The sequence below is a fragment of the Lactuca sativa genome, chromosome 4, assembly GCF_002870075.4.
Source record: "Lactuca sativa cultivar Salinas chromosome 4, Lsat_Salinas_v11, whole genome shotgun sequence".
NCBI lineage: Eukaryota > Viridiplantae > Streptophyta > Magnoliopsida > Asterales > Asteraceae > Lactuca > Lactuca sativa.
The window spans coordinates 273,400,183-273,425,840 of NC_056626.2; the positions used below are offsets into that span (position 1 = coordinate 273,400,183).

Below are 25,658 nucleotides of genomic sequence, written 5' to 3' on the forward strand. Positions count from 1 at the left end.
CCAACTGTTTGATTTAATGTCCCAGTGAGTTTTTATTTTCTATCACTTTTATTATTGCTTCTCTCTCTCTCTCTCTCAGAAGAAAAAGAAGGGGAGACTCAATTCATTGTTTTGAATTGAGAAGAAAGAAGAAGATCAATATCTGGATCAAGATGGGTTTTTGTTTCAGTGTTAGATTGAAAATTGAAAGTTCACGTTGTTATAACTTTTATATTTTTGTGATGAATTTTTATATGTTTGTCTAGAAGAAGTTATACTTCTCATTTCATTTTCTTATCGATAATCTGTGGATGCATTGTGTAAATATAAAAATAGAACATAATAAAGTTGAATTTCTTCACATTTTTATATTTTTGTGATGTATCCAGCTGCATAAAATTAAGCAATATATAGAGTAATATGGTCTTTTTGATTAAAAAAAGGGTGTTATGATCTTTTTGATGTGTTTAAACTTCAACAGGTAAAGTTACATCTACATCGATACCTCCAAGCTATTGGACTCCTAGAAGTCAAACAGAAATCTTACAATTGGGAAATTTAAAGCCTTTTATCTTCAATGTACTTAAATTGGCTACAAGAAATTTCCGACTCGATAATGTTCTTGGAGAAGGTGGATCTGGGTCGGTTTTCAAAGGATGGATCGATGAACAATCTGTTAAGAGATTAAATCAAGCGATCTTTAAGGTCTTCAAGAATGGCTCGCATGTTCTTATGCATAAGACAAATTCATTCTCGAATCTTCTTTATTTAAATCAATGAATTACAACTCATAATTTATTTTTTTGATCATGTTGCAGGCAAAATTAATTATTTAGGGATGTTAAATCATCTCCCCCCTGGAGACACGATATTGAACTTTGGATCAAAGACATCAATACCGTGAACAACCCTGTAGAGCCCAGCCCTGGGAGAATGAAAGGTGAATGGCTCTCATATTGTACCACATTATTCTTCTTGAAATGAAATTTATAAACAAAATAAGATGATGTGGATTTATTGACATCTAGCAGACCATAAAAATTTAGGACACTTACGTTCCTGCAATTTCTTGGTATGTGCTGGTGATGATAAAATTTGCATTGTTCATGGCTAGGTCAGTAGGAAATTGACAGTGATACTTTTCATCAAATTTCTTCCAATACAAGTCTGAATCTGGGTACTTTGTTTTCTCAACACATTGTGATAATTTGAAGGGTTATTATTATTATTATTATTGTTATTATTGTTATTATTATTATTATTATTATTATTATTATTATTATTATTATTATTATTATTATTATTTATGTTTCTTACCTGAGTTACTGCCATTTTGAAAGACAACAAAGAGGCAACAAGGTTTCCATCACTGTAATTTCAAATTATAAGATCAGGAGTATCATGTAACGCGGGTGACCCCTAGCAACCATAACCTGCATTTCTCCTCTGAAATCACTTGACTCGTCCTTATTTGCAAATCTCTATTCTTGGCAACAACAGTTGGCTTCTTCATATCATGCTTCCGAAATTACCCCTGCATAATCCTTGGCAGCTAGTAATAACTTAACATTTAGTACTTTGACCTGAAAATTTAAATAGAATTTGTGAGCGGGATGAATATAAAGAAATTTTGAAAATTAAAGGGCTTTATACTTGAAGTAATTGTGAACTAAACGCCCAACTTCAAATCATCAAAATTATTTATAAGATGATCACAGCCTGTTGGTATACGAGTTTTTTCAACTTGTTTTTGTCCTCTTTGTAGGCTCCTTTTTATACTTTTTTAAACTTGTTTTTTTTTATCAAAAACTTTCCTAACATATTATTTATTTTTACGTGAAGGAGTTTGGATTGGGATTTGTTACTTAAACTATCAATGAAAATAATGAAGCTTCAAGTTTCCTTTTAAGGTTTTGTATTACATTTTTTAGGTTTGTGTTATTATATACAAATTGTTCTACTCAATAAACAAGATGTTTGCCTAAAAGAAAGAGAAACATTTGGGAAGGTCTATGGAAGCTCAAAACAGGTTGATCAGGTTGTTGTAAGTCCCCTGTATTTTACAGTTCCTTTGATAGATTCATTCATATAAATCAAACAAAAGCCCTTTGTTACATTGTTTCTAATTTGCAGTTGACAGAAGCATTTGGGAAGTTCTATGGAAACTCAAAACAAGGAACCAGCAATGATAAATCTCATGGTGGTGTTCATGAGAACTGCATCAAGTATATATCACCATTCTTACTTTTTTTTCTAATTTAATTTATTATTCTTAATGTTAATGTTGTGAAGGCATAATGACATATATATATATATATATATATATATATATATATATATATATATATATATATATATATATATATATATATATATAGGTTCCACTTCAAGTTTTGGTTCGAAGACAAATAGCTCGGTTGTTGGATCATTGTCTTCAATGTGTTAGACTTGTATACAATGAATTAGTAAAGGTATTATCTTTTTTTCTTTTTCTTTTTCTTTTTTTATAATTCAGAATAAATAAATATTTGGGAAATATTTCAGATCACCCATAGTTGTCTAGTGCATGAACTTCAATAGTTTCCTGTTCTTAAGATGCACATTAATGACATTGCTGGGAGTTTTTTGTTTGAAGGTCTTCAACCTTCACAAACAATGATTGGACACTTACTAGAAATGGAGGTATTAGACCAAAGTACTTCAATTGCGATTTTTATACATACATGTTCCTGTTTATTAAACCAAAGTATTTATGGTGTCAGGTTACCTCAATAAAAACTTGTAGTTGGTATTCACCATTGACTATTGATTGACTTACTTTTTTCTGTTTGATGCAGAGTCAATTGGTAGGGAAATTGTTAATTTTTCAAAGTAAAACAAAGGGTTGATTGAACGAGAGAAAAGAAAACACCAACACTCCATGGCTAATAAGAATAAAAAAGATAAAGATATGAGGAAAAAAGGTAAAACAAACTCGTATGTATGAATATGATTTGTATGGTAATTAAATTTATAGTGTATGTATGTTTTGGTTTGCATGCAGTCTTTGTTTGGCAGCTTGGACAAACTTTGTAGCACCTGATCGTCCATGCCACTCTTGGTAAAACAAATTTATAGTGTACTTCTTCCAATTCATGTTAGTAATTTCTCATTATGATGTGTTGTTTCTTGTGCATTTTTATTTTTAGGAGGTATTTTACTTTCTTTAATATTTAAAGTTACAGGACATGAGTATCGACACATCATGGAACATTTAGGTTAGTTGTTGTTTTTCCTCTTGGTGATCCATCAATGAAGTGGCCAACATCATGTAATAACATTTTAGGGGAAGATGTATGTATATGTTTTTTTTAATGAATAATGTAATCATATGTATGAATATAAAATACAGTTTGTTATTTGTATGACAAAAAAATTTATGCAATGGATAGTATTTTTTATATATGGTATTTTATTTTCTTTTTATGAGACATTAAATGCAAATTTAATTTAAAAATTAATAAATATATAAATATACTTTTTTTAGAACATTTAAAATTATGATACGCAAAAATGTGTGTCATCTTCATTTATGACATGGCCTTTCTTGACAGGGGCTTCCTTGATACGCATTGCGTGTTATAAACACGCGCGTCGTAAGGTTACGACACGCAAATGCGTGTCGTCTTCATTTATGACAGGGCCTTCCTTGATACGCATTGCGTGTCATAACCGTGCGTCGTAAATGCGCGTCATAAATGAGCGTCGTAAATGCGCGTCGTCTATAGATGACGCGCAAAAGCGCATCGTCTCTCTTTATTACAGGGCCTTCCTTGACGCGCATTTGCGCGTCGTCTGAGCGTTTTACGACGCGCAATGAGCGTCGTAAAAGGCCTTTTTTCTAGTAGTGTTTCAAAATCAATTACAATATGTTGACAAAATATGAAATGTTCGACGCCTTAACGTCCCATCCTCAAAAGCACTTGATTACCTGTTTAGTGATTTCCTGAGAATACAAGTTGTTTGAAAAAGTGTCAACACAATGGTTGGTGAGTTCATAAGCTTTTGACAGTAAGAGTTTGAAAATCGATCTTTGTAATGAGTTGTATGTTACCAAGAAAATCCAATATTTTCCTTATAAAAGTTATGTGATCCTAAATACCAGGACCGAGAATGAACAAGTAATTTCCATAGTTAATGATATAAACGTGGTTTTAAATCGGCATAAAACCCCTTTTTGACATGAAGGCGCACAAGTATTATTCCATATTGAAAGTAATTCATGTGAGCTAAATCGACATAACTCGCTAATTTAAGAGTAGAACCCGTAAATCTTATGATTTGTTAATACCACATGTGAGCTATTATAACCATACTTGACATGGATGGCCTCGTAATACGACGTTCTTCAGGCGTCGCCGTTAAATGACAGTTGTCACCACAGACCTGTCGGTCTAGCTGTTGCAAGCAGCTCTGGTGTGGGTTTGTCAAACCAATATAGATCTATACACAACTATCACGTTCTCCCTACAAGAGATTCTGGTTATAATTTACAGGACTTTTTGAATTGGTTACTTTGGTAGTAACCCGAAGCGAATGACTCACAAATTTATTCATTAAAAAATTTACGTGAACTAAACTGAAAACCTTTGAAAAATAAGTTTGAAAAGTAAATGATACATAAACTATACCTATTATAGTTTATCCGAAACGTTTGTAATGTATAAGAACTCTTTCATGAAAATGCATTTGTGCTATGAATCCATAAACTATGCTTATTATAGCTTAATATATGTGTTCTAAATGAATGAATAATCTTATCATGAATGACTAAGTTTCAGTTTATGATGATAAACTAAAAAGGAAACACATTCAATATTTAGAACTCATTGTTACACACTTTGCTCAACATAATACAAAGTGTTATGAAATTTATATGCTGTTAACTAAATTTAGCCTTTCTGCGCTGTTTTAGAAAAGTCATAGAAAAATCATACGAAGTCGAAAACTAAATCCGTAAATTCTGAGAGTTCCCAAAATGTGTCTAGTTTACTCATAATTTTTATCATGATTTTTAATGACCTCCAACTTGGGTGAAATAGTCCATAATCACAGACTGGTCCGGATTGGTGTTTGAAATGATAGGCAGTTTTGTAAAAATCACCATAAATTGTAGAAAAATCGCATGGAGATGTGCAAGTAGTCATTTTAAATCTGAGAACTGGAACTACTTACACCTAAAACAGTTTTGAAAACAAAAACGTTTAAGTTGTCCAAAACAGTCCGTGAATGGAGTTGAACTTTTCTGATGAAGGCTGTTAGAAAAGTTTAGTTATGTTCTTGGTGTTTTAACTTGTATTCCCCCCTAAAAACTTGAGAAAAAAGGAAAATGTAGGGGTATGAACTCACCTTGAGTGATTTCAGTAGGTAATTGTTGAAGAATGGAAGTGTTTAACTCAAGAACACTTGAAAGATCACTTGGAGATTCGAAGATCTAACATGAACGTGATGATGTTTGAGTAAGGAATCGATGATTGGAATAGAATGAAGTGTATAAATCACAAGAAGGATGGATTATACTTACCAAGAGTGGGAGAACACTTGATGATCAGCCTTGGGATCTCGAATTAGAGAGAAAAGTTTGAGAGAAAAATTGTGTTTGATTTTTGGTGAAATAAGAGCAAGTGAGTGGGAATGAGGAGAGAGGATGAATGTCTAGCTCTATGAACGTGGTAATAACTTGTAAGAGGGGTAAAAAGGACAAGGAAGTGACAAGGTATGGTGGGGAGGAGTGCGGGTTAGTCATGGAGTGGGTATGGTGGTTGTTTGTGTCATAATACAAAGAAAAGTCAACACTCAACCTTTGTACTTCACCCACTAGATTTTATTCTTAAATAAAGATTTCCATAAAAATATGTTTAATTTATGATTATTTATGGTCTTATATGTAAAAATATGATTTTTGGAGAAAATCCCGCATTAAAATCACGAAAAACGGGCTCAAACACTAAAGATATTAAAAACCTGGTGAAAAATGTCAAAATCCGAAGTTCCTGGCCGAAGTCGCGAGGTCTCGGCTCTTAAGGAGTTGAGAACCGAAAGTGGGGAACGGACCGAGAGGAGGGGAAGAGGAACCGAGAGCGCGAGGAGAAGAGCAGAAGGCGAGGCTCGGTCGCGGCTGCGTAGGCTCACTCCTCGGACAGAAGCTCCAGTCTCGGACCGAAAGTCAGGTCTTGGTTCGTATGATCAGGGGACCGAAATAGACAGAGGGCTCGGTCCATTTCGGTTGAGAGGGTCTCGGTTCTCAGGAGGTTCGGCTCTAAGAGGACTTTCGGGTCCTAAGAGGCTTCGGCCCTAATAAGAGGGTTTCGGGTCCTTAAGCCCTTTTTGCCCGTTCTTGCCCCGTTTTAAGCGGTTTTTGACCCGGTTAAGGGTCGGAATGACCCGTATGACTTCAAAAAGTTACGGGAACTTTTGAAATAGATTTGGGAGAGATTTCACATTCTTGGAGAGATTTGGGAGAGATTTCACATTCTTGGAGAGATTTCTCATACAAAGAGAGATTTGGGAGAGATTTCACATTCTTGGAGAGATTTGGGCGAGATTTCATATTCTTGGAGAGATTTCTCATACAAAGAGAGATTTGGGAGAGATTTCACATTCTTGGAGAGATTTCACATTCTTGGAGAGATTTCTCATACAAAGAGAGATTTGGGAGAGATTTCATATTCTTGGAGAGATTTGGGAGAGATTTCACGATGAAGAGAGATAGAGTGAAAACGATTGAGAGAGGTTTCATGTGTGACAATGGTGAGTGTTTGGCTCCGCTACGCAAGGTCCGTGAACCCCGTTAAGTCATGTTTAAGGATTTTACCCACTCCCGATGAGTATGTAACATTGTTTTATCAGTTTGGTTCATTGTTTAGCACTAAGGCTTAGGAAATTTAAACACACGAACTTTTCCAAGTGATGTTTTCTCATTAAAATAATGAGTTATACAGTAATTACAAAACGTACACTCCAATACACAAGGTTAAACGAGTCGATCGGTTTGACTTGTTGACTTTGACTTGACTCGAAATTGACGATTGTCACAAAGAGTCAAATTTCCTAACACACACTATTAGTGATGTGGAAATTCTTGAGTACTCTGGAAAGTTATCCAAAACCGTTGGGAATTTGTCGGTACCGTAGTCAACGACAGAAAATTCGCCAAATTCTACGTCTTACAGACCTATTATCGTAGTCCATTCAGAACTCCTCGCAAATTACAGAAACCCTTTCGACTTTGACCCAACAAGGGGTGGCCCTTGACTGGGAAGTTAAGCAAGAGAAAGAACCTTTGGAATTCCAAGTAAGAGACCAAATTCTTTAGGAAACCTCACTCTGGGAATGGCTTAATACGCTTCGTAAGGCGTGGAAAGCTAAATCCAATATAGTTAGGATCTCTGAGATTCTTACCAGAATCGGTCCTGTATCTCACAAACTAGACCTACTCCGCGAACCCAGTAACGTACATGTTACCCTTCGCGTCTCGATTTTTAAACCGTACCTTTCCGTTAGGACTCTCGTAAGCCACTCGACGAGATCGAGATTAACGAGATCCTCGCCTTCGTATTAGAACCGTAGTGACCCTCGACCGAGTGGTCAAGCGGACGAAGAAACGTCGTCGCCCGTTAGTGAAGGTTCGTTGGAATACCAACCAAGGACCCGGTTTCCCTTATGAGCGTGAGGACCAATCGATTAGGAAGTTTCCACCTCACGACTCGATCACTTCTACCTACTTCCTTACATAGATTCTAATTTCGGGACGAAATTCCCTCTAACAGGGGGATGATGTGACAACCCGAAGTTTCCATTCTGAACAAACCATATCAAGTCAATAGAAGTTAGAACAGTTACAGTGAAATTCCAGACTTTTGGGTATAAGTTTGAGTATTTCAGGATTTACACTTAAGGAGATATCAGGAGAGTGGATGCACTAGGGTTTTGTGTAACTCTGTTATTCCAAAACTCTATGATATTAGAGTTCATTTTGTGAATAAAATATTTTCTGCCAAAAATCCCAGGACAATATATAGAATTCTGAACCATATTTATTCATTAGTTACATTTCCAACTAGAAAAAAGTCGAATTCTCTCTCACGGATCTTCGGACTTTCGTCCCAGAACGTGAGTACTTCTATCTAGTTGTATTATATAGCTTAGATTGTGCTTAATAACATCAAAATCATATCAAAACAACAAGATTTGAGAGTTTACCGCCCAAGAACACCTTGGGGAGTAAACTCTTTTATAAAAGTCAAATGGTTCCTAGTCCCTTCCTTAAGCAATGAAACTAGTTTGGACTTGTACCCTAATGTATTTAGGGCTAGAAAACAACCTCAAAACACCAAGGAAATGGTGTTCACGGCCCAAGATCTTCTTGGAACGTGAACACTAAATTTAGGGCCAAAAGTGTGCCCAATGTCCCTCCAAACTTTGGAACTGGACCTAGAGACTACCCATGGCTTGTTTAGATATCAAAAACATTAAGAATCAAGGGTTAAAAGTGAGTTCACGGCCAAGGATGTTCTTGGGCTGTGAACTCCATTTTAGGGTGCCAAAATGCCATAAAGGCCTTCCATAAGCCAAGAGACAAGCATAACACTTTACCATGATGTGTTTAGGACTTAAAGCAACTAAAATACCAACACCCATAGGTGTTTACGGCCGCAAACACATGAACAAATGGTCAATGGGCCGTAAACTCAAGTTAGGGGTGTTTTGATGCCACAAACACTTCCTAAGGCTTAGGCTTCAATTTAGAATGCTTCCTTATGACCTTTAGGACCCTCATAAACATAAATGGCCATGAGTTTACGGCAGTAAATTCATAAGGGCCGTGAACTCCTCAAAAACTCCAAAATGGTGATCTTTTTCATCCTAGGTTAGAGCTGATGTCCCTAAATCATTCCCTAGCCTTCAAACTTGCATTCCCACATGAGTAGCCATAAGTTTACGGCCGTAAACTCCCTTGGGATGTGAACTCATGGTAGTAAACTCATGTGAGTGCCTTTATACCTTCCTATGTTGAATCACATGTGATTCCAACACTTGGTTAAGGTGTTTCCTAGTCCCGGAAGGTGTTTCCTTTCATATAGATGTTATAAACACTATACTCATGTCAATATGTGTCCTTATATGTCATTTAGGACTTATTGTGTCTCGGGACTTCATTCGTGGAACTTCTCATCCCTGCACGCCTACCCGTTAGAACCACTCACAACAGGTGAGTTCATACCCCTTAATCAATGTTTTAAATAATTTTAAATGCTTTAATGGGGGGAATACAAGTAGAAAATAGCATGTTATTAAATCACTCATATGTTTTTATAACTGTGTTTTCATCCAGTAGATTTCACATACTACAAAATGTGATGCATGAAATGGTTTTCTGTCTTAAAAATACCTTGGTAACAAAAGTATTACGTTTGAAATGTTTATTAAAATGACATCAAGTCAGTTCATTCATGAGTCTATACTATACATTACATGTTACATGGATACGTCTACATAGATACGCTTACATGAATACCTTACATGAATACCTTTACATAGATACATTTACCTGTATACACTTACATGGATACTTGTACCTATATTCACTAGGATGATTTACTAGTACATTATGTGTAGATTGTCCTGCTTATCCCAGTTCAACGGGATATCTAGACGGGACTAACCATTCCGGAACCCATCTGTTAGCAACAGTGGTAGATGAACATCTACAGATGACTACGGTTATTACTTATATTGGGGGTACCTTTACGGGACTAACCATTCCTTTGGTCTACTGTTCGCTACAGAGGTAAATGATCATCTACAGATACCTACGGTTAATACGTATATTAGGAGTACCTTTACGGTACTAACCCTTCCTTAAACCTGCTGCAGCTATAGAGGAAAATTGAACAATCTACGGATGTTCAAAGGTTATACATGTCGCTATTCGCAGTGGTCGTGTTAATCCTAATACAAAAGGATAACAGTTACATGATTATATTTTTCCTATTACTTTATTTCGTGATACATTTACGTAAACGATGAGTTAGACTAAGTACTATTAGTAATAGTCAAAAAGAAGAAAAACCATCTTTGTTATAGCAAAACACACGAGTCTTGGTAGAAGACTACTTACAAAACACACGAGTCTTCGTAGAAGACTACCTTCAAAACATTTAGGTCTTGGTAGAAGGCTACTCGTTATACTAATAGAAACCGTAGGGATTTGCTAGAGTATTCAAACGTTTTCAACTGCTTTCAAACAATTCACACTTATACAGTCTTTTTCCAAATGTTTCCAAGTCATTACTTTACAGTTTTACAAATCAAAGACACATTAATACTTATGAATTCACCAGCTTTATATTGATACTCACTTTCAAAATAACTTGTATTCTCAGGTCACCAGTTAGACGGGTACGATGGCCAGGTTTCGAGAAGACGGAGCACAGACAAGACTCATCTTTAATTTTGATTACATATTTTGATATCTTATTACAATAAAAGAACACACATGTATTAAAACTTTACTTTTAATGCAATGGATGATGTTGTTGCTTGCTTACTACTTTACACTGTTTTGATACTGTACATGACGTCCTCCGCCCCTAAACGTTTCCGCCGTTCTTGGTTTTGGGGTGTGACAATATATATATATATATATATATATATATATATATATATATATATATATATATATAGTTAAGATTGGATAAATAGTACGCTGGGTGAATCTGTTCCAAGCGCACAACCGAACAAGGAACAGGGAATGAAGAGGAAAGCACACATCCTACTACTTGTCGGACCCGATTTATATATATCCCTGAATGCATACACTAAGGAATCATCAAGTTAGAATTATAGGTCCCTTTATACTGAATGTACTAGACCCAACTATTCTGTTTTTCGTTTGAAAAGATGTAAGTTTTCCCTAGTTTATAACTATCTTGACTCGAAAATAGTTTGTATTAACTTTCAAGTGGAACTGTCACTTTATTAAAGTAATGGGAAAATATAAGTACTCAGTTGTATTATGAATTGACATACTGATGTAATAATTACCTTAAAACATGTTTGTTTTATTAAGGTCATAATGTGAAGGCTAATTCCCATACTATACGCTCTCCCTGTCAAAAGATTCTAGGAACCAAATGCTACCTCAGCAAACCAGTTGCTAGCCGTGTAATCCACATTAAGGTTATATGATCATGTATACCCAATAACTTATCACCTTTTGTTTAGAACAATGAGTTAGTGAGAATGTATAGGTAGATCTTGTAAGTGTCTCATACTATAGCATCTTAGTATGTTCGTTATGTTATAGTATCTTAGTATGTATTGTTTCTCGTTATAGTGTTCTCTATCTGTTTCTCATTATAGTGAGTATTGTTTCTAGTATAAACTGTACCTCTAAACTATACCCCTAATAGTTTACTAGTGTTTTACTTGAATTGTTATTGAAAACACTCATTTTACTACTAAGTTATGCTTGTACTTTAAAAATGGAGTTTTGGTTAAACTAAAAAGTAACATAACTTTAAAGAGTTTTTGAAATGTTTTGATCAGTTATAAAAGACATAAGCAATCTTTTTAAATATGTTTAACAAACAGTTACACAATTATCAATTGTGTTCAACTTGTATCCCCCCTTAAAGCATTTAAAGCAGTTTAAAATATTGATTACGGGGTATGAACTCACCTGATGTGGGTGATTCAAACTAATACGCGCGTAAGGATGAGAAGTTCCACAATTGAAGTCCCAAGACTTAACAAGTCCTAGTTGACATATAATGGCATATACTAACATAAATATAGTGTTTTGAAGCAACCAAATGCAAAGAAACACCTCACGGGACTAGGAAACACTTTGTTTAAGTGTTGGAATCACATGTGATTCATCAAAGGAAAGTGGATGGCACTATCATGAGTTTATGGCCAAGGGAGTTTACAGCCGTAAACTCATGGTCAAACATGCATAAGATGGTGTTTGAAGGCTAGGGAAACTTGAGGGACCACTTCTTTAGACAAGGATGATAAAGACCATCATAATGGAGGCCTTTGATGAGTTTACGGCCAAGCAAGGAGTTTATGGTCGTAAACTCATGGACATTATGAAACGAGTGTGGTTTAAGGTCCTATTTTCATCAATGAATGGTTCTAGGTCACAAGCTTTGCATCTAGGAAGGTTTATGGCCAAAATGGCACCCTTATAGAGGTTTACGGCCATGGGAGATGGCTTGGCCATAAACTCCTTTTGGGATTGCATTCTTGATGATTTCAGGGCTCTAATCAGTGGTTTCAATTAGATAACAAGTTAAGGATAGAGTACTTACGATATAGAGGCTTGAAATGGTTGATTTTGGCCAAGAACACTAGTGTGTGTTCTTGGTGTTTCTTGAAGATCTAAGAAAAGTTGATTTCCATGGATGAAATCAAAGAGTGTAACTAGGAGATGAAGTGTAACAACAAATCAAGGAAAGAACACTTACATTTTTTAGGATCTAAGATGATGAACTCGATGATACTTGAGAGAAAACTCGAGTGTTCTTGAGATGGAAGTGAAAGAATGAAGAAAAGTTGAAGAGAAAAAGTGTTATAAGGGTAGTTTACGGCTCACCTTGAGTTTAGGGTCGTAAAATCAAGTGTCGTGGCCGTCAACTCCTTTTTGGTGTGGTTTAGTTTGATTTGTTGTTCTGTGGTTTTAGCAGGTACTTCTTAACACTCAATACTTGAATGTATTGGGCTCAGAACACTCAAACAGACTCCAAATTGAGCTAAATGATAGCAGGAGTGAGTCTGGCACTGAGTTGAGTTGACTGGCTGAGCTTTTAAAGTAAAAAAATTTCGGGTTGTCACAGAAACAACCATTTTTTTCACACATGCTACTTGTAAGGATATTTTAAAAAAATAAAATTAAAACCTTTTTCTTTTATTTTAAAACTTTGCGGAAAAACTTATCCTTACAGTGAAAAAGCATATGAAAAACTTCACGATCAGAATCGGCATATACTTCTTTAAGTTTCTTCACTTTTCTTTGATTCTTAAAACATCAACATGTCACCCAGTCGCATCATGTAATAAGAATCTCAGAATAGAAACTTAATAGAGTTAGATAATAGACTTTACCCGAAGCAGAGACAAACTTTTTGACTTTACCATCCTTATGATCCTTCACGTAAATAGGGAAACTTCATAACCAATGCACATTCCTTTGGCAATAGAACATATGCACTCTTTGAAATGGTACATGGGACTAACTCAAACTTAGCCTTTCTCTTACCATTTGGTCAACCGGGTTGACTATGGCCAATCCCTTTCCATTGGGAAGAGAAAGTTTTTATGGGTATCCAATGTTACCATTGTCAATGTCCATGGGAAGTTGATCTTCTAATCAAGTTTGCTTTAATAGTCCTCTAAATCATTGCTGACTCAGCAACACCAAGAAAATAGATAAGATCATTAAGGGTTATGTCATAGTCTGTTTCATGGTAGTCCCAAAGGAACTCACTATGTGACTTAGAAAGTGATTGAACATCCAACTTTCTTAAGACTTTGACATCCAACTCTCTCGGCTTGTCAATATGTGACTTCGTCTCCAAGATGCGATCACACATAGACCTTGCTGCCAATAGGGCTTGACTGACCTTGAACTTGTGGGTTAGGGAGAATAATTGGAGGAGGAGGAAGAAGTGAAGTTCCAAGAGATTTGGGAAGATCATAGATGTCTGAACTAGACATCTTTTGGGAGATATTCAAGATAGTTGATCTAAAGTCCTTAATATAACACCCAATATGAAATATTAAGGCTAGGACCCAACACAATACTTTTATAACTTGGAAGAGGGATGCCATAATCCAAGCTATAAAATATTTGAAGGTAGGAAAATGACAATTCACCAATTTCCACCATGAAAACGAAATAATTTAATTAGGTTTTACTTGGATTTGAAACTCCTAGATCTTTTAAGATTCATTGAACTGTTCAATGGCATGTTTCAATCTCAAGTGTGCCCTCTCAATTTTTGTGACTGGGATGCCGAGGATCACAAAACAAGGTGTGAATAACCATGCAAATATACTTGGTACCCTTAATATTTATCACTCAATCGATGTGCCGGTTAACCACATGCGCTCCACCAATACTATATGATAAACATTAAGTTACCCTTTGCCTACCTTGTTACTTAGTATTTATCATTAATACTTTTAATGAAGGGAGAATTCTAGTCCATGTCCTACGCGTTCGGCTAACGACCCTCCACCAGTCAGGGAAGCGGTGAGTGAGAGTGGACACCCTTTAAACTTCCATTTTATAGGCAGTAACCTTAACCCCCCCCCCCCTTTATAGACCGGATTCATGAATGAGGCCTACTAACGGTAAGACTGACTTGCTCTTATACATATATATTATTAACTTATAATACTATAAAGTATAAGGGTTAAATTTTAACTTTTAAAATTTAAGGGCTTAACTTGGAATTAAAGTATTCATAAGGGAAAAATTTACAAATTCCAAAACTTGAGGGAAAGTTTTGAACTATTTAAAAACTTTTCAATTCCATAACTTATGTGTTTAAAGTAGTCTAATTAAAAAACTCTTCAAGTTCCATAACTTGAGGATAAGTTATGGAAGACTGTAAACTATTAAAAGAATGCGACTCTTCCTTATTCATAACTTATGGAAATATTTATGAGTTTTATGAATCTAAAATGTGACTTTTCATATTACTTGAGGACAAGTTACAAAAGCTCATTTTATGATCAACTCTTAGATTAATTTGGATTGAAAAACACATTATCACATAACTTTTCTATTAATCTAAGCATATCATAAGAACAAGATACTTCAAATCAAACTTTTTCATGTAATTAGCCTAATCCTTAAACTAATACAGAAGATGAATCTATTGACAATTATCTTTGAAACTGGATTAGAATGAACATTACCACATCAAAAACAGGTTTATAGGTTCAAAAACAGCTTAGGGTAATGATTCTAGTACAATTCCATGCTTAAAAGTCGAAAATATGTTGTCTGGGGGTCCTACTCGTCGAGTGTATGAACCTACTCGATGAGTAGGATGATTTCTTCATGGAATCGGCGAGTCCATCAGTGGACTCGGCGAGTCGAGTGCCCAGACAGCCCAAAAATCGATTTTTTTCAACACTTTGCAGTATAATTGAAAACAAGCCTAGGCTCTGATACCACTGTTGGGTTTTGAGCATTCTAACACTCCTAAGTGTACATGCAACCCTAAATACCTTGGATCTATGTTTTCTCTATTATACATGCAAATATGAATATTCCAAGGTATTACCCTAACTAGCATACAATCTTAAATACTTGGGTAATAAAATAGATAGAATACATACCTTGTTGATGTAACTTGACTCCATGAAACTCGAGAGCCTAGTGCCCCAAGTGTGACACCTCAAATAGTTCACACAACATCATCAACAGTTGGAATAACCATGAGAAGAAGACACTCATGCTCAAATCGGCTAGCCCTTATATATGTATCACTTCTGCCAATTTCTTAAGCTAAAGGGGTCCTTATATAGTGTGCACATTAGGGTTACACCATGTAACCCATGAATTTACCCATTCCTTATGCTCCATGGGTTTTAAATTCCATCGAGTATCCATGGGTCACCACATGGGTTAAACCCAACATAAGGAATCATGGATCATAAGCCCACATATATAAGAATGAATGATTTACACAATCAATCCTCATATTAATTAGTCTCTTTTGATCACTAAATTAAGTCCAAATTAATTCTTGATCAATACTAATTAAATAAATGATTTCATATTAATATATTAGAACTTATAATATATTAATATGTCACAAATGTCCTCTTCTCACAAACGGTCTATCCAAATGTTCTGATGCCATCCAACCCAAATGGACCATGCTGAGTCGAGTCAAGTACATACCAATTATAGTTATGGAGTTAGACACTAATCCAACATTGGCAACATCGTCCAACCACCTGTTGCTAGCAATGGGCTCCTTAGCCCCATGATAATCTGGTGCTCCACAAGCTCTGAACTCTCAGAATGTCAAGGTATACGCCCCAACCAAAGCCATCATCTCAGTGCAAAAGGCTCCCAGCTTCTCATCCAGAAGCTCTAAAATACCCTCCTTAACCGAACCAAAGATCATAGGAGTCTGATCCAAAACACTGCGCATAATCTCAGCTGATAGAAACTCTCTCATCCGTTCCTTGAGCTGCTCGATCTCTGAACCCGAGCCTGACCCATCCCCGATGCCTGATCCGCCCACTGGCCTATCACGCAACGTCACCATGTTGAAAACATAACATATCAACCATCAGATCACATATCATTGCCGAGGGATCGAACACACACTACAAGTTTCCTGGTCTCATCTCGGCCCTTCTTGAATCGAGTACAGATCCTCTGCTTTCATTAGTACGGGCTCATACTACCTTCCACATCTATCCTTACTTTCCTCAAAAATTACCTCAACTCCACCAAGTCCCTACTAATAATACTGCTCTCAACACTAATCTCATCCTAGGCTTGCCCTAGGGTATCCTCCAACTCACTCCGTCCTCTGCTGCTGAAGTCCCTCCCAGTAATATCAACTAGCTACCTCATGAATATAACCACATGCAACAGAGATCAGATAATCCTTCGAGTAAAAGACTCATCCCTAGAATGGTTATACTCAAACGAGAGCTGCGTAATAGGGTCAAATCCATCACTCTGAGATTATCCAGCCTGCGCCATATGTGACTTAGCATATTAACTTAATAACTAGATCACATTACTAAGTGTTCCACAAAGCACAAAGCAAGCAGCATTCAGACAATGGGAAAAACTAACCACATGATCCAATCAAGCTGCTCTATTTACTACACAGGAATCGGTACTAGCATGCAATTAATAAGGCTCATTCACATATAACAGGCACATAAGGCATCCTTCCTAGATCCTTAGTTCTAATCTAGCATGAAGTTCTCATACTCATATCATAACATAACATAACTTAAACTTGTATGGGTAATTTGGGGTACTTACGTGAGCTCGGCTGATTACATGCACTACACACCTTTCTCATTTTCAAAATTCTTTTGTCTGTTCAAATCCTTTTCTCATTTTAAGGTTACTTTCCTCTTTTCTTAAATTCCTTTTATAAAATGAATTTATTTTGAAACTTTTCACACCAAGTCCTAAGTTTGAGTTCAGACACACCCGAGAGCGTGTCCGAATCCCTCGAACCAAGGCTCTGAAACCAACTTGTAACGTCCCAAAAACATGACCCAAAAATTTCATTTTTAAAATCATTACCCAAACCATAATTACCAAGTCATACATAAGCATCATATCAATTTAGAGTATCATCTCAAAATATTTTTATTTTATCAAAGTAAACCACCTCGGGCTATATAACAACGGTGTGTGCCATGCGATCACCCTCAACTACCGAAAGTACCTAAAACCAAAACTGAAAACCGTAAGCACGAAGCTTAGTGAGTTTCCCAACCTACCACATACCACGCATAATCACATGCTGCAAGCACTGGGCCACGCCCGCTACTTCGAGCCTCGTCCACTACATTGGGCCCCGCCCGACCCCAGGACCCGCCTGGCTTCAAGCCCCGCTCGGTATACAGATATGTTTCTCTTAGGCCCCGCTTGTCTCTGGGCCCCGCCTGCTAAACACATACAAATAGATAACCATAATATATAACACACAACTAACCATTACCTACCGTATCGTTGTTCTAAGGCCTCGCCTATCTTGGGCCTCACCCTGTCCTGCTACTGGTGAGTCATGGAACCCCGTCTAAGCTCCTATTGTTAGTGAGATACGGTCCCCCGGCCACACTCACTCCTCTCCTATCTCGGGCCTCGCCCTTACTCTGCTACTAATGAGATACGAAACTCCGTCCATACTCTGCTAGTGGTGAGATATGGGACCTCGCCCACAGTCACCTTCCTACTAGGTACATACAAGTATCACACAGACAACAAGTATAATCTAATATGCAAACATTCCTTGGGCACCCGCCCGACATCGGACCTTGGTCGGAATATCATACTAGCATACAGTACCTAGGGCTAACCCCCGGGTCTTCCTACTCATAACTACATGGGCCGGCATTGTGCCCTTAGAACCATTCACACAGTGAGGAGACTCACCTTGCACTGTTGGAGCTCTTGTCGCTACACTTTTGACTGCTACTGAAAACTCTCCAAACCACTGCTCCTCTAGCTCCCCGAGCTACTAATATCAATATAACACTTAGTCCAAAACTGCCCTCTAGAAGTCATACTACGTCAACTCTGGTCAAAGTCAAAGTTCTGGTCAAAGTCAACCTTCCAGGTTGACCCTACTCGCCGTGTCAGCCTATTGACTCGCCGAGTTCATAAACTCAGAAACTCCACAACTCACGACTCGACTTGCCGAGTCACCCCATGACTCATCGATTCCTTCAATCTCCTAGTCATGTCCAACTCACTAAGTCACCACTCAACTCATGGATTTGAGTCATAACCAGAAGAGGTTAGGGTTGCGACCCGACTCGCTGAGTCCATGAACAGACTCGCCGAGTCCACTTGTATCATCTCCATTTTGTTGATTACAGTCCATTTCAGTGCTTCCAACTTGTAGATCTGGACTCCTAAGGCTAGCATTACACGTAAAGTTGCCAACTTTACGTGCATGCAAGGTGCTATAAAGCTTGAACACCAAATCCAAGCTAAAATGGAGGTCTATGTCATGGAATGGAGACATGGCTGGGTAAAGCTAGCAACTCTGAGCTCCTAGAGCTCAAGAGTGCCTAGATCTGAAGTCCAATACATCCTCAAAGGCTCAATACTCGGATTAGCCTTGGAAATGGCACAAAAGTGACAAAATACAAGCTAAGAAGAGGATCTAAATGAATAACAGTCAAGGTATAAGCTTTATACCTCCAAACTCTATGAAATACTACTCAAGCTCTGGATCCACTACCTCTTCTTGAATCACCTAAGGTTTTCTTCTTTCTTCTAGCTTTAATTCACTCAAAATTGGCAAAAAAAAAAAAGCTTAAGAACACTCAATGGCTGCTTAGGGTTTCGAGAGTAGGTGACGGGGTGATGGAGGCTGGGGTGGAGACCTGAAATGATGTTTAAATAGGGCACCAAGTCCCGAAATTAGGGTTTCCCAACCCAGACCTGACTCGCCGAGTCAGTCTTCCCGACTCACCGAGTCGTTCACTTAATCCGCGACACGGGACTCGCTCCGAATCGTCGAGTTCTTCCTTGGACTCGATGAGTTTCCCCTTTGACTTAGGGTTTTCCTTTCCTTTCTTGGTCTTCAGGATTCCGAGTGTTACAATGCCTTTCGGGCTCACGGATGCACCTGCCGCATTCATGGACTCAATTAACCGAGTATGAGTATGTAGACTTATGCTTGATCGATTGGTAATCATGTTTATCGACGATATCTTGGTATTTTCAACATCCCAAGAGTAGAATAACGAACACCTGCAGGAGGTACTCGAGGTTCTAAGAAAGGAAAAGTTGTATGCAAAGTTCTCCAAGATCAAGTTTTGTTTACAAGAGGTTCAGTTCCTCGGGCATCTTGTCAACCAAAATGGTATTTAACTAGACCCAACCAAGATAGAGGCAGTAATGCGATGGTCGGTCCCAACTACTCCCTTAGAAACTCAAAGTTTTCTAGGATTAGCCAGATATTATAGAAGATTCATTCAAGACTTCTCAAATATTGTAGTACCGATGACCCGTTTAACGGAGAAAGGAGTTGCTTTTTGTTGTGGTCCCATGCAACAATTGGCATTTGAAATCTTAAGAAAAAAGTTATGCAAAGCTCTGATGTTATCCCTTCCAAAAGGAATTAATGACATGGTAGTTTACTTCTATGCATCAATCATGGGTTTCGGAGTTGTCCTCACGCAGCGAGGTCGAGTAATCGCATATGCATTAAGACAGTTAAAGCCTCATGAGGCTAATTACCTGACGTACAACTTAGAGTTAGGAGCAGTAGTATTTACCCTCAAGATTTGGAGGAATTACCTGTATGGAGTGAGTTGAAACATCTATACATACCAAAAACGATTAAGATACCTAATGGATCAACCCAAACTGAACATGAGACAACGTCAATGGTTGGATGTAGTGAAGGACTATGCCTACGAAATCCTTTACCACCTAGGTAAGGCCAACGAAATAGCCGATGCATTAAGTCAAAAAGCAACTAGTACGCCAATGAAGGGTGTCTGTTTAAGGATGATAGTGATCAGTCTAGTACTTGAGATGATCAAGTAAGCCCAGAGTGAAGCATTCACGGAAGAAAACTAGAAAAGCGAGATAAATATAAGGAAGATCTCAGCTTTCGACATAGATAGTCATGGGTTGCTAATTCTACATGGCAGAGTTTGGGTTTCATACTCAAGAGGAACTCGAAAAATACTAATGGATGAGGCACAAAAGTCAAAGTTCTTGATTCATAAAAGAGCTACAAATATGTACAAGGACCCCAGACACAATTATTGGTGGCCCTATATGAAAAGAGATGTAGCATGGTATGTCGAGAGGTGTTTGACTTGTCAGAAGGTCAAGTAAAAACGCCAGATGTCACATGGAAAATTACAACCCCTTGATATCCTGATGTGGAAGTGGAAGGAGATAACAATGGACTTCATCACCAACTTGCGAAAGACTCCTCATGGAGTAGACATTATCCAAGTGATAGTGGATAGATTAACCAAGAGTGCCCACTTTGTGCCTATCTAAGAAAGATCCTTGGCTGAGAAGCTTGCAGAGATATACATCAAGGAAGTAGTCTCTCATCATGGAGTACCAGTATCAATAATCTCTGACAGAGAGGTCCATTTCACTTCTCAGTTTTCGAGAAAGTTTCATGATGAGCTAGGCACCCGGTTACTTATCAGCACAACTTATCACCCTCAAACCGATGGGCGGAGTGAAAGGACGATACAAACCCTTGAAGACATACTAAGATCATGCGTGTTAGATTTCGGTGGAAGTTGGGTTACTTATCTACCATTGGTAGAATTTTCGTATAACAACAGGTACCATTCCAGTATTGGTAGACCTCCCTTTGAAATGCTTTATGGAAGAAAATGTCGGACACCCATATGCCGGGGAGAAGTTGGCAAACGAGTAATGGGAAGTATGTACATTGTAATCAAGACCACGTAACTTATCCAATAAATAAGAGAAAGGTTGCAGACTACTCAGAGTCGGTAGAAGATTTATGTGGATTGACAATGGTCGAATCTTGAATTCCTAGTAGGAAACCTAGAGCATGCATATAGTGAATGTATAAATCTGACTTCATTAGATAAAGTTATGATTTTTCTAAGATTCAGCATAACAGTATACAGCTCAGAAATCAAATTTTAGATTAGTTAATTTTTAGTCAAAACAATCTAAACTAGAATCAAAGATCTCGTTAAAATGAACCCAACGATATAAGGACGGTAGAATACGGGATCCGGATAAGAAAGTTATGCATTTTATACATGCTTTAACAATCTAAGCATGTATGAAAAAATAAAGTCAAAATTAGCCGATGAAGTCTAAATGAAAGTGGTAGAACTCATCGAGAGCTTTCTGTGGATATAAAGAACACCAAAAACAGAGCTCATAAAGTTATGTGATTTTGAAAATCTGAAAAATGTCACGTGTATACACACGTTGTGTATAGCTTGCGCCTGAAGTCAGCTACACGGCCCCACCTAATAGAGGACACATGTCAACAAACCAGAGGAGCCATGCCACCCTTAGTACGTGGCGTGCAAGCTTTTCTTGCATATGTAAGGCCTACTCTGCATATGCTCTGACCCTTACACCCCTACAGCCTCTATATCAGAGTTCTCTTTGCACTTTTAGCCCATTTTCCTTAGATTTATATACTGCGGTGAAGCCCTACGATACCCATGGGTACTCATTTGAGTAGTAGTCTTCAAGTAAGAGATCCAGAGTAAGTATTATACCTGCTTAGATCCCAGTTCTCATCAATAATTCTTTGTATGTGAGCTACACGTACTTTGTCTCCATTTAATTTATGATTATAGTTATAAGTTGTTACTAGGAACTTATAATTAAGATTTATCAATAATTCCAAGTCATTATACTGATTGATCTACTTATGAGAGAGGTGACTAGAATGGTCATGTTGGCTTGGTTGTTAGATTTCAGACTGGCTATACGCCGAAATGGTCCTTCCTCCTAACCGTCCTGTCTGGCTGATCCTTATTTGATAGAACTATAATTCATTTGGATTAATGATAGGTCTAGCCTATATTACCAGATTACCATAGGAACTAATATACTATAGTAGTATAGGTTAATCCTCATTAGAGTGTTCATCGTCAACTGAATTATCCGGTTAGCTATTAATCCTCTGATAATCTGTCAAGGTGAGTTCTTCTCACTATATTGTGTACTCCACTATGTATCCTCTGTATGCTATGATATATTTACCATGTAGTATGCACTTAGGCAATTAGACTAGGATAGTTAATTGTCTGTTATGTGGATTGTTGTTATATGTATGTTGATATATATATATATATATATATATATATATATATATATATATATATATATATATATATATGTGTGTGTGCATGTGTGTTGAGTTGAGGGCGGACAAGCCCCATGCTGAAGGCCAATACACTCAGGCGGACTAGCTTTATTCTAAAGGCCAAGAGAAAGCGGACTAGCCACGTGCTGAAGGCTATATAGGGTGGACCAGTTATACACTGAAGGCCAAGGTACAATCCAGCTATAAGTTGAAGGCCATTATGTGTATGCATTGTATAAGTGTTGTGGTATGGAATATTTTGAGGGAATTCACTAAGCTTAGGCTTATAGTTGTTGAATAACCGTTTTGCAAGTTGTTCATCTGACCGTGGAAAGGCTCACACATGATTTTATCTACATCGAAGCATCAATAAAGTTTTATAGACTTCTTCTAAGACACTCTTTTATAATTAACTATGTAATATTAATATGTAATGATATAAAAAAATGAAAATTTTGCTTTCGAAAATCAGGAACGTTACATGATGCTTAGAATTCATTAGAATTTGTTTATTGATGAGGCATTGAAGAAGTTTCAACCTACATTTCATTGTTAAAAATGACGGAAAAGTGTAAAAACCAAATGTATGGTCAATTTGGAAGTATTTTTTATTTTTGGTTAGGTTTTAACACACTAATAGTCCATCAGCATGAGCAATACGATAACCTGCAAATAGAGGAGTATTTCAAGGTTAGTAGGAAGACAAATAACATGAATAAATCATAAAATAAACATACAAATCTGAGAACCTACAAAAGGGGAAAACAAGGAGTACTAAGTCAATATGCGTGTTGAAAAACATAAATGAAATAAATAAGGATAGAAGCATATCAACATAAAACGCATATCGACAATAAAGATCAGAAAATAAAACATGTAGGAGGGAAATGATATTTATTTACCCTGATGTTAAGCCTTCATGTCCTCATATTTAAGAAATGTCTCCAAAAGAGCAAGCTCTTCTATGTGTAGCCTCATATTTTATACTCTCCTACTTCCTTATAGGACGGCATCTCCTCTTACCCTCAATCATAATTTACTTACCCTGCTTACCGTCATTGATGGTGGTCTCCTTATGACATGCCCATACTGCCTCAAACGAAATTCTTTAATTTTTCGATGGTCGATACCACTCCCAACAAACTCTTGTAAATGTGGTATCATATCCAACAACCACAAATCCAACTCAACATCCTCATTTTGACTACTTCCATCTTCTTCTCGTACTTCTTCTTGATCTACCAATATTTTGATTCATACATCATGCCAAACCTAATAGCTACTTGGTAAAATTATGGATTCGGTTTCAGTGGGTCTTACTTGTCACCTAGGTCTCCCAGGGTTTCCTCCATTTGGACCAATCTATGTTATTACATGTCAAAGTGATCAATTTAGAAAAAATCATAAAATTTGATGGCTTTAATGAAAAAAATAGTTATCTAATCATTTTAACCAACTAAGCCGTCAATACAATATCACATTCAGGCTGTGTTTGGAGCATCACAGCTAGTTGATAAGCTATTTTACTTTCTAAGCTTTATTAAGTTGTCATGTTTAGAAAGTCAAAAAGTAGCTTATAAGCTAGCTTTTTAAAAAGTTACTTAGAATAGTTTTTTAGGAGCATGTTTCAAATTTCCAAATATACCCCTTAATTAATTATAGAAGCACATTTATTTAAATGTTTTTATGTCATTGTATATCTTTCAACTAGTTTTACCAAATGTTATTTTTTAGACGGGACGGTATAGGACACAACGAGCAACGACATGGCTGAGGTGGAAGTCAGAAACGCGGTGATAACGAGGGGAAACCCCCCCCCCCCCAACTCGTTGCAGCTCGTCGCGGCGGATTTCATGGCCGTTACCACCGGGTGAAATGGGAAAAAATTGGACCGTTGCCGTATTTTTGACTTAATTAAAAAAAATTAAAATTATTTATTCTTTTCCTATATAAATACCTATTATCTAAACAATTTTTTACACATAACTTCTCTTTTTCTCTCTATATAATCTCAATTATTTTCAAAAACAATTATGGATCCTTTCGACTCGCGGTTACTTTGCAGATAATTATGTATACGGAGTGAAGGACTTCAAAAGAAGATTTCGTTTGAATAGGAATGTGTTCCTACGGATCGTCAACGCCTTTGGAAAGTCGGTATCGCTTCTTTACTATATTTTTATATAAAATAAATACAAATGTACTACATGTTTCTTTTTAATTTTACAACAAATGTACTATATTATTAAATTGTAGTTAATTTATGTTTAGGTATGAATTTTTTCAATTGACATATGATGCTAGAGGTAGACGAGGGTTTACAACATTGCAGAAATGTGTTGCGGTTATTCGTTTGATTACTATGGGGGAGTCACCCGACACCATGGACGACTATATGATAATGTCTGAAAGAACCGCAAGGGAGAGTTTGTATACATTGTCAAGGGGTGTTGTGGAAACATTTGGAGATGTATATTTGCGGAAACCTCCATTACATGATTTTCAAGAATTGTATGTGGCGCATGAAGAACGTTATGGGTTTCCCGGAATGATCGGAAGCATTGATTGCACACACTAGAAATGGAAAAATTGTCTGGTAGCATGGAAAAGGAAATATGCAACTGGTCATCATGGATCACCTTCATTGGTTTTAGAGGTTGTTGCTTCTCAAGATTTATGGATTTGGCATGCATTTTTGGGGGTTGTGGGTTCCAACAACAGCATCAACGTTCTTGATCAGTCAACAATATTCGACGATCTTTTGAATGGAAAGGCCCAGGATGCTCCTTTCATGGTGAATGGAAACGAATACAAATATGGGTATTACCTTACAGATGGAATATATCATCAGTATTCCACATTCGTGAAGGCATTCTGTCACCCGGTTGAAGAACGAGACAATTTTTTTAAGAGAAAACAATAAGGAGCATGTAAAGATGTGGAACGTGCTTTTAGAGTGCTGAAGGCGAAGTGGCATATAGTTGAACATGCAGCACGACCATTGGATTTAGATACTCTACGATATATTATGTATGCATGTATCATAATGTATAACATGGTAGT

At 37.0% G+C, this 25,658-nt stretch overlaps 1 protein-coding gene across 1 annotated transcript; it reads left to right on the forward strand.

The window, feature by feature from the left end:
* The first annotated feature begins 2,899 nt into the window (after nt 1-2,899).
* LOC111876980 (uncharacterized) lies at nt 2,900-25,518 on the forward strand. The gene is made up of 5 exons (XM_052771136.1): nt 2,900-2,955; nt 3,023-3,079; nt 3,168-3,170; nt 24,867-25,106; nt 25,206-25,518. The coding sequence occupies exons 1-5, from the start codon at nt 2,900-2,902 to the stop codon at nt 25,516-25,518; spliced, it is 669 nt and encodes a 222-aa protein (XP_052627096.1).
* Nucleotides 25,519-25,658: the final 140 nt, after the last annotated feature.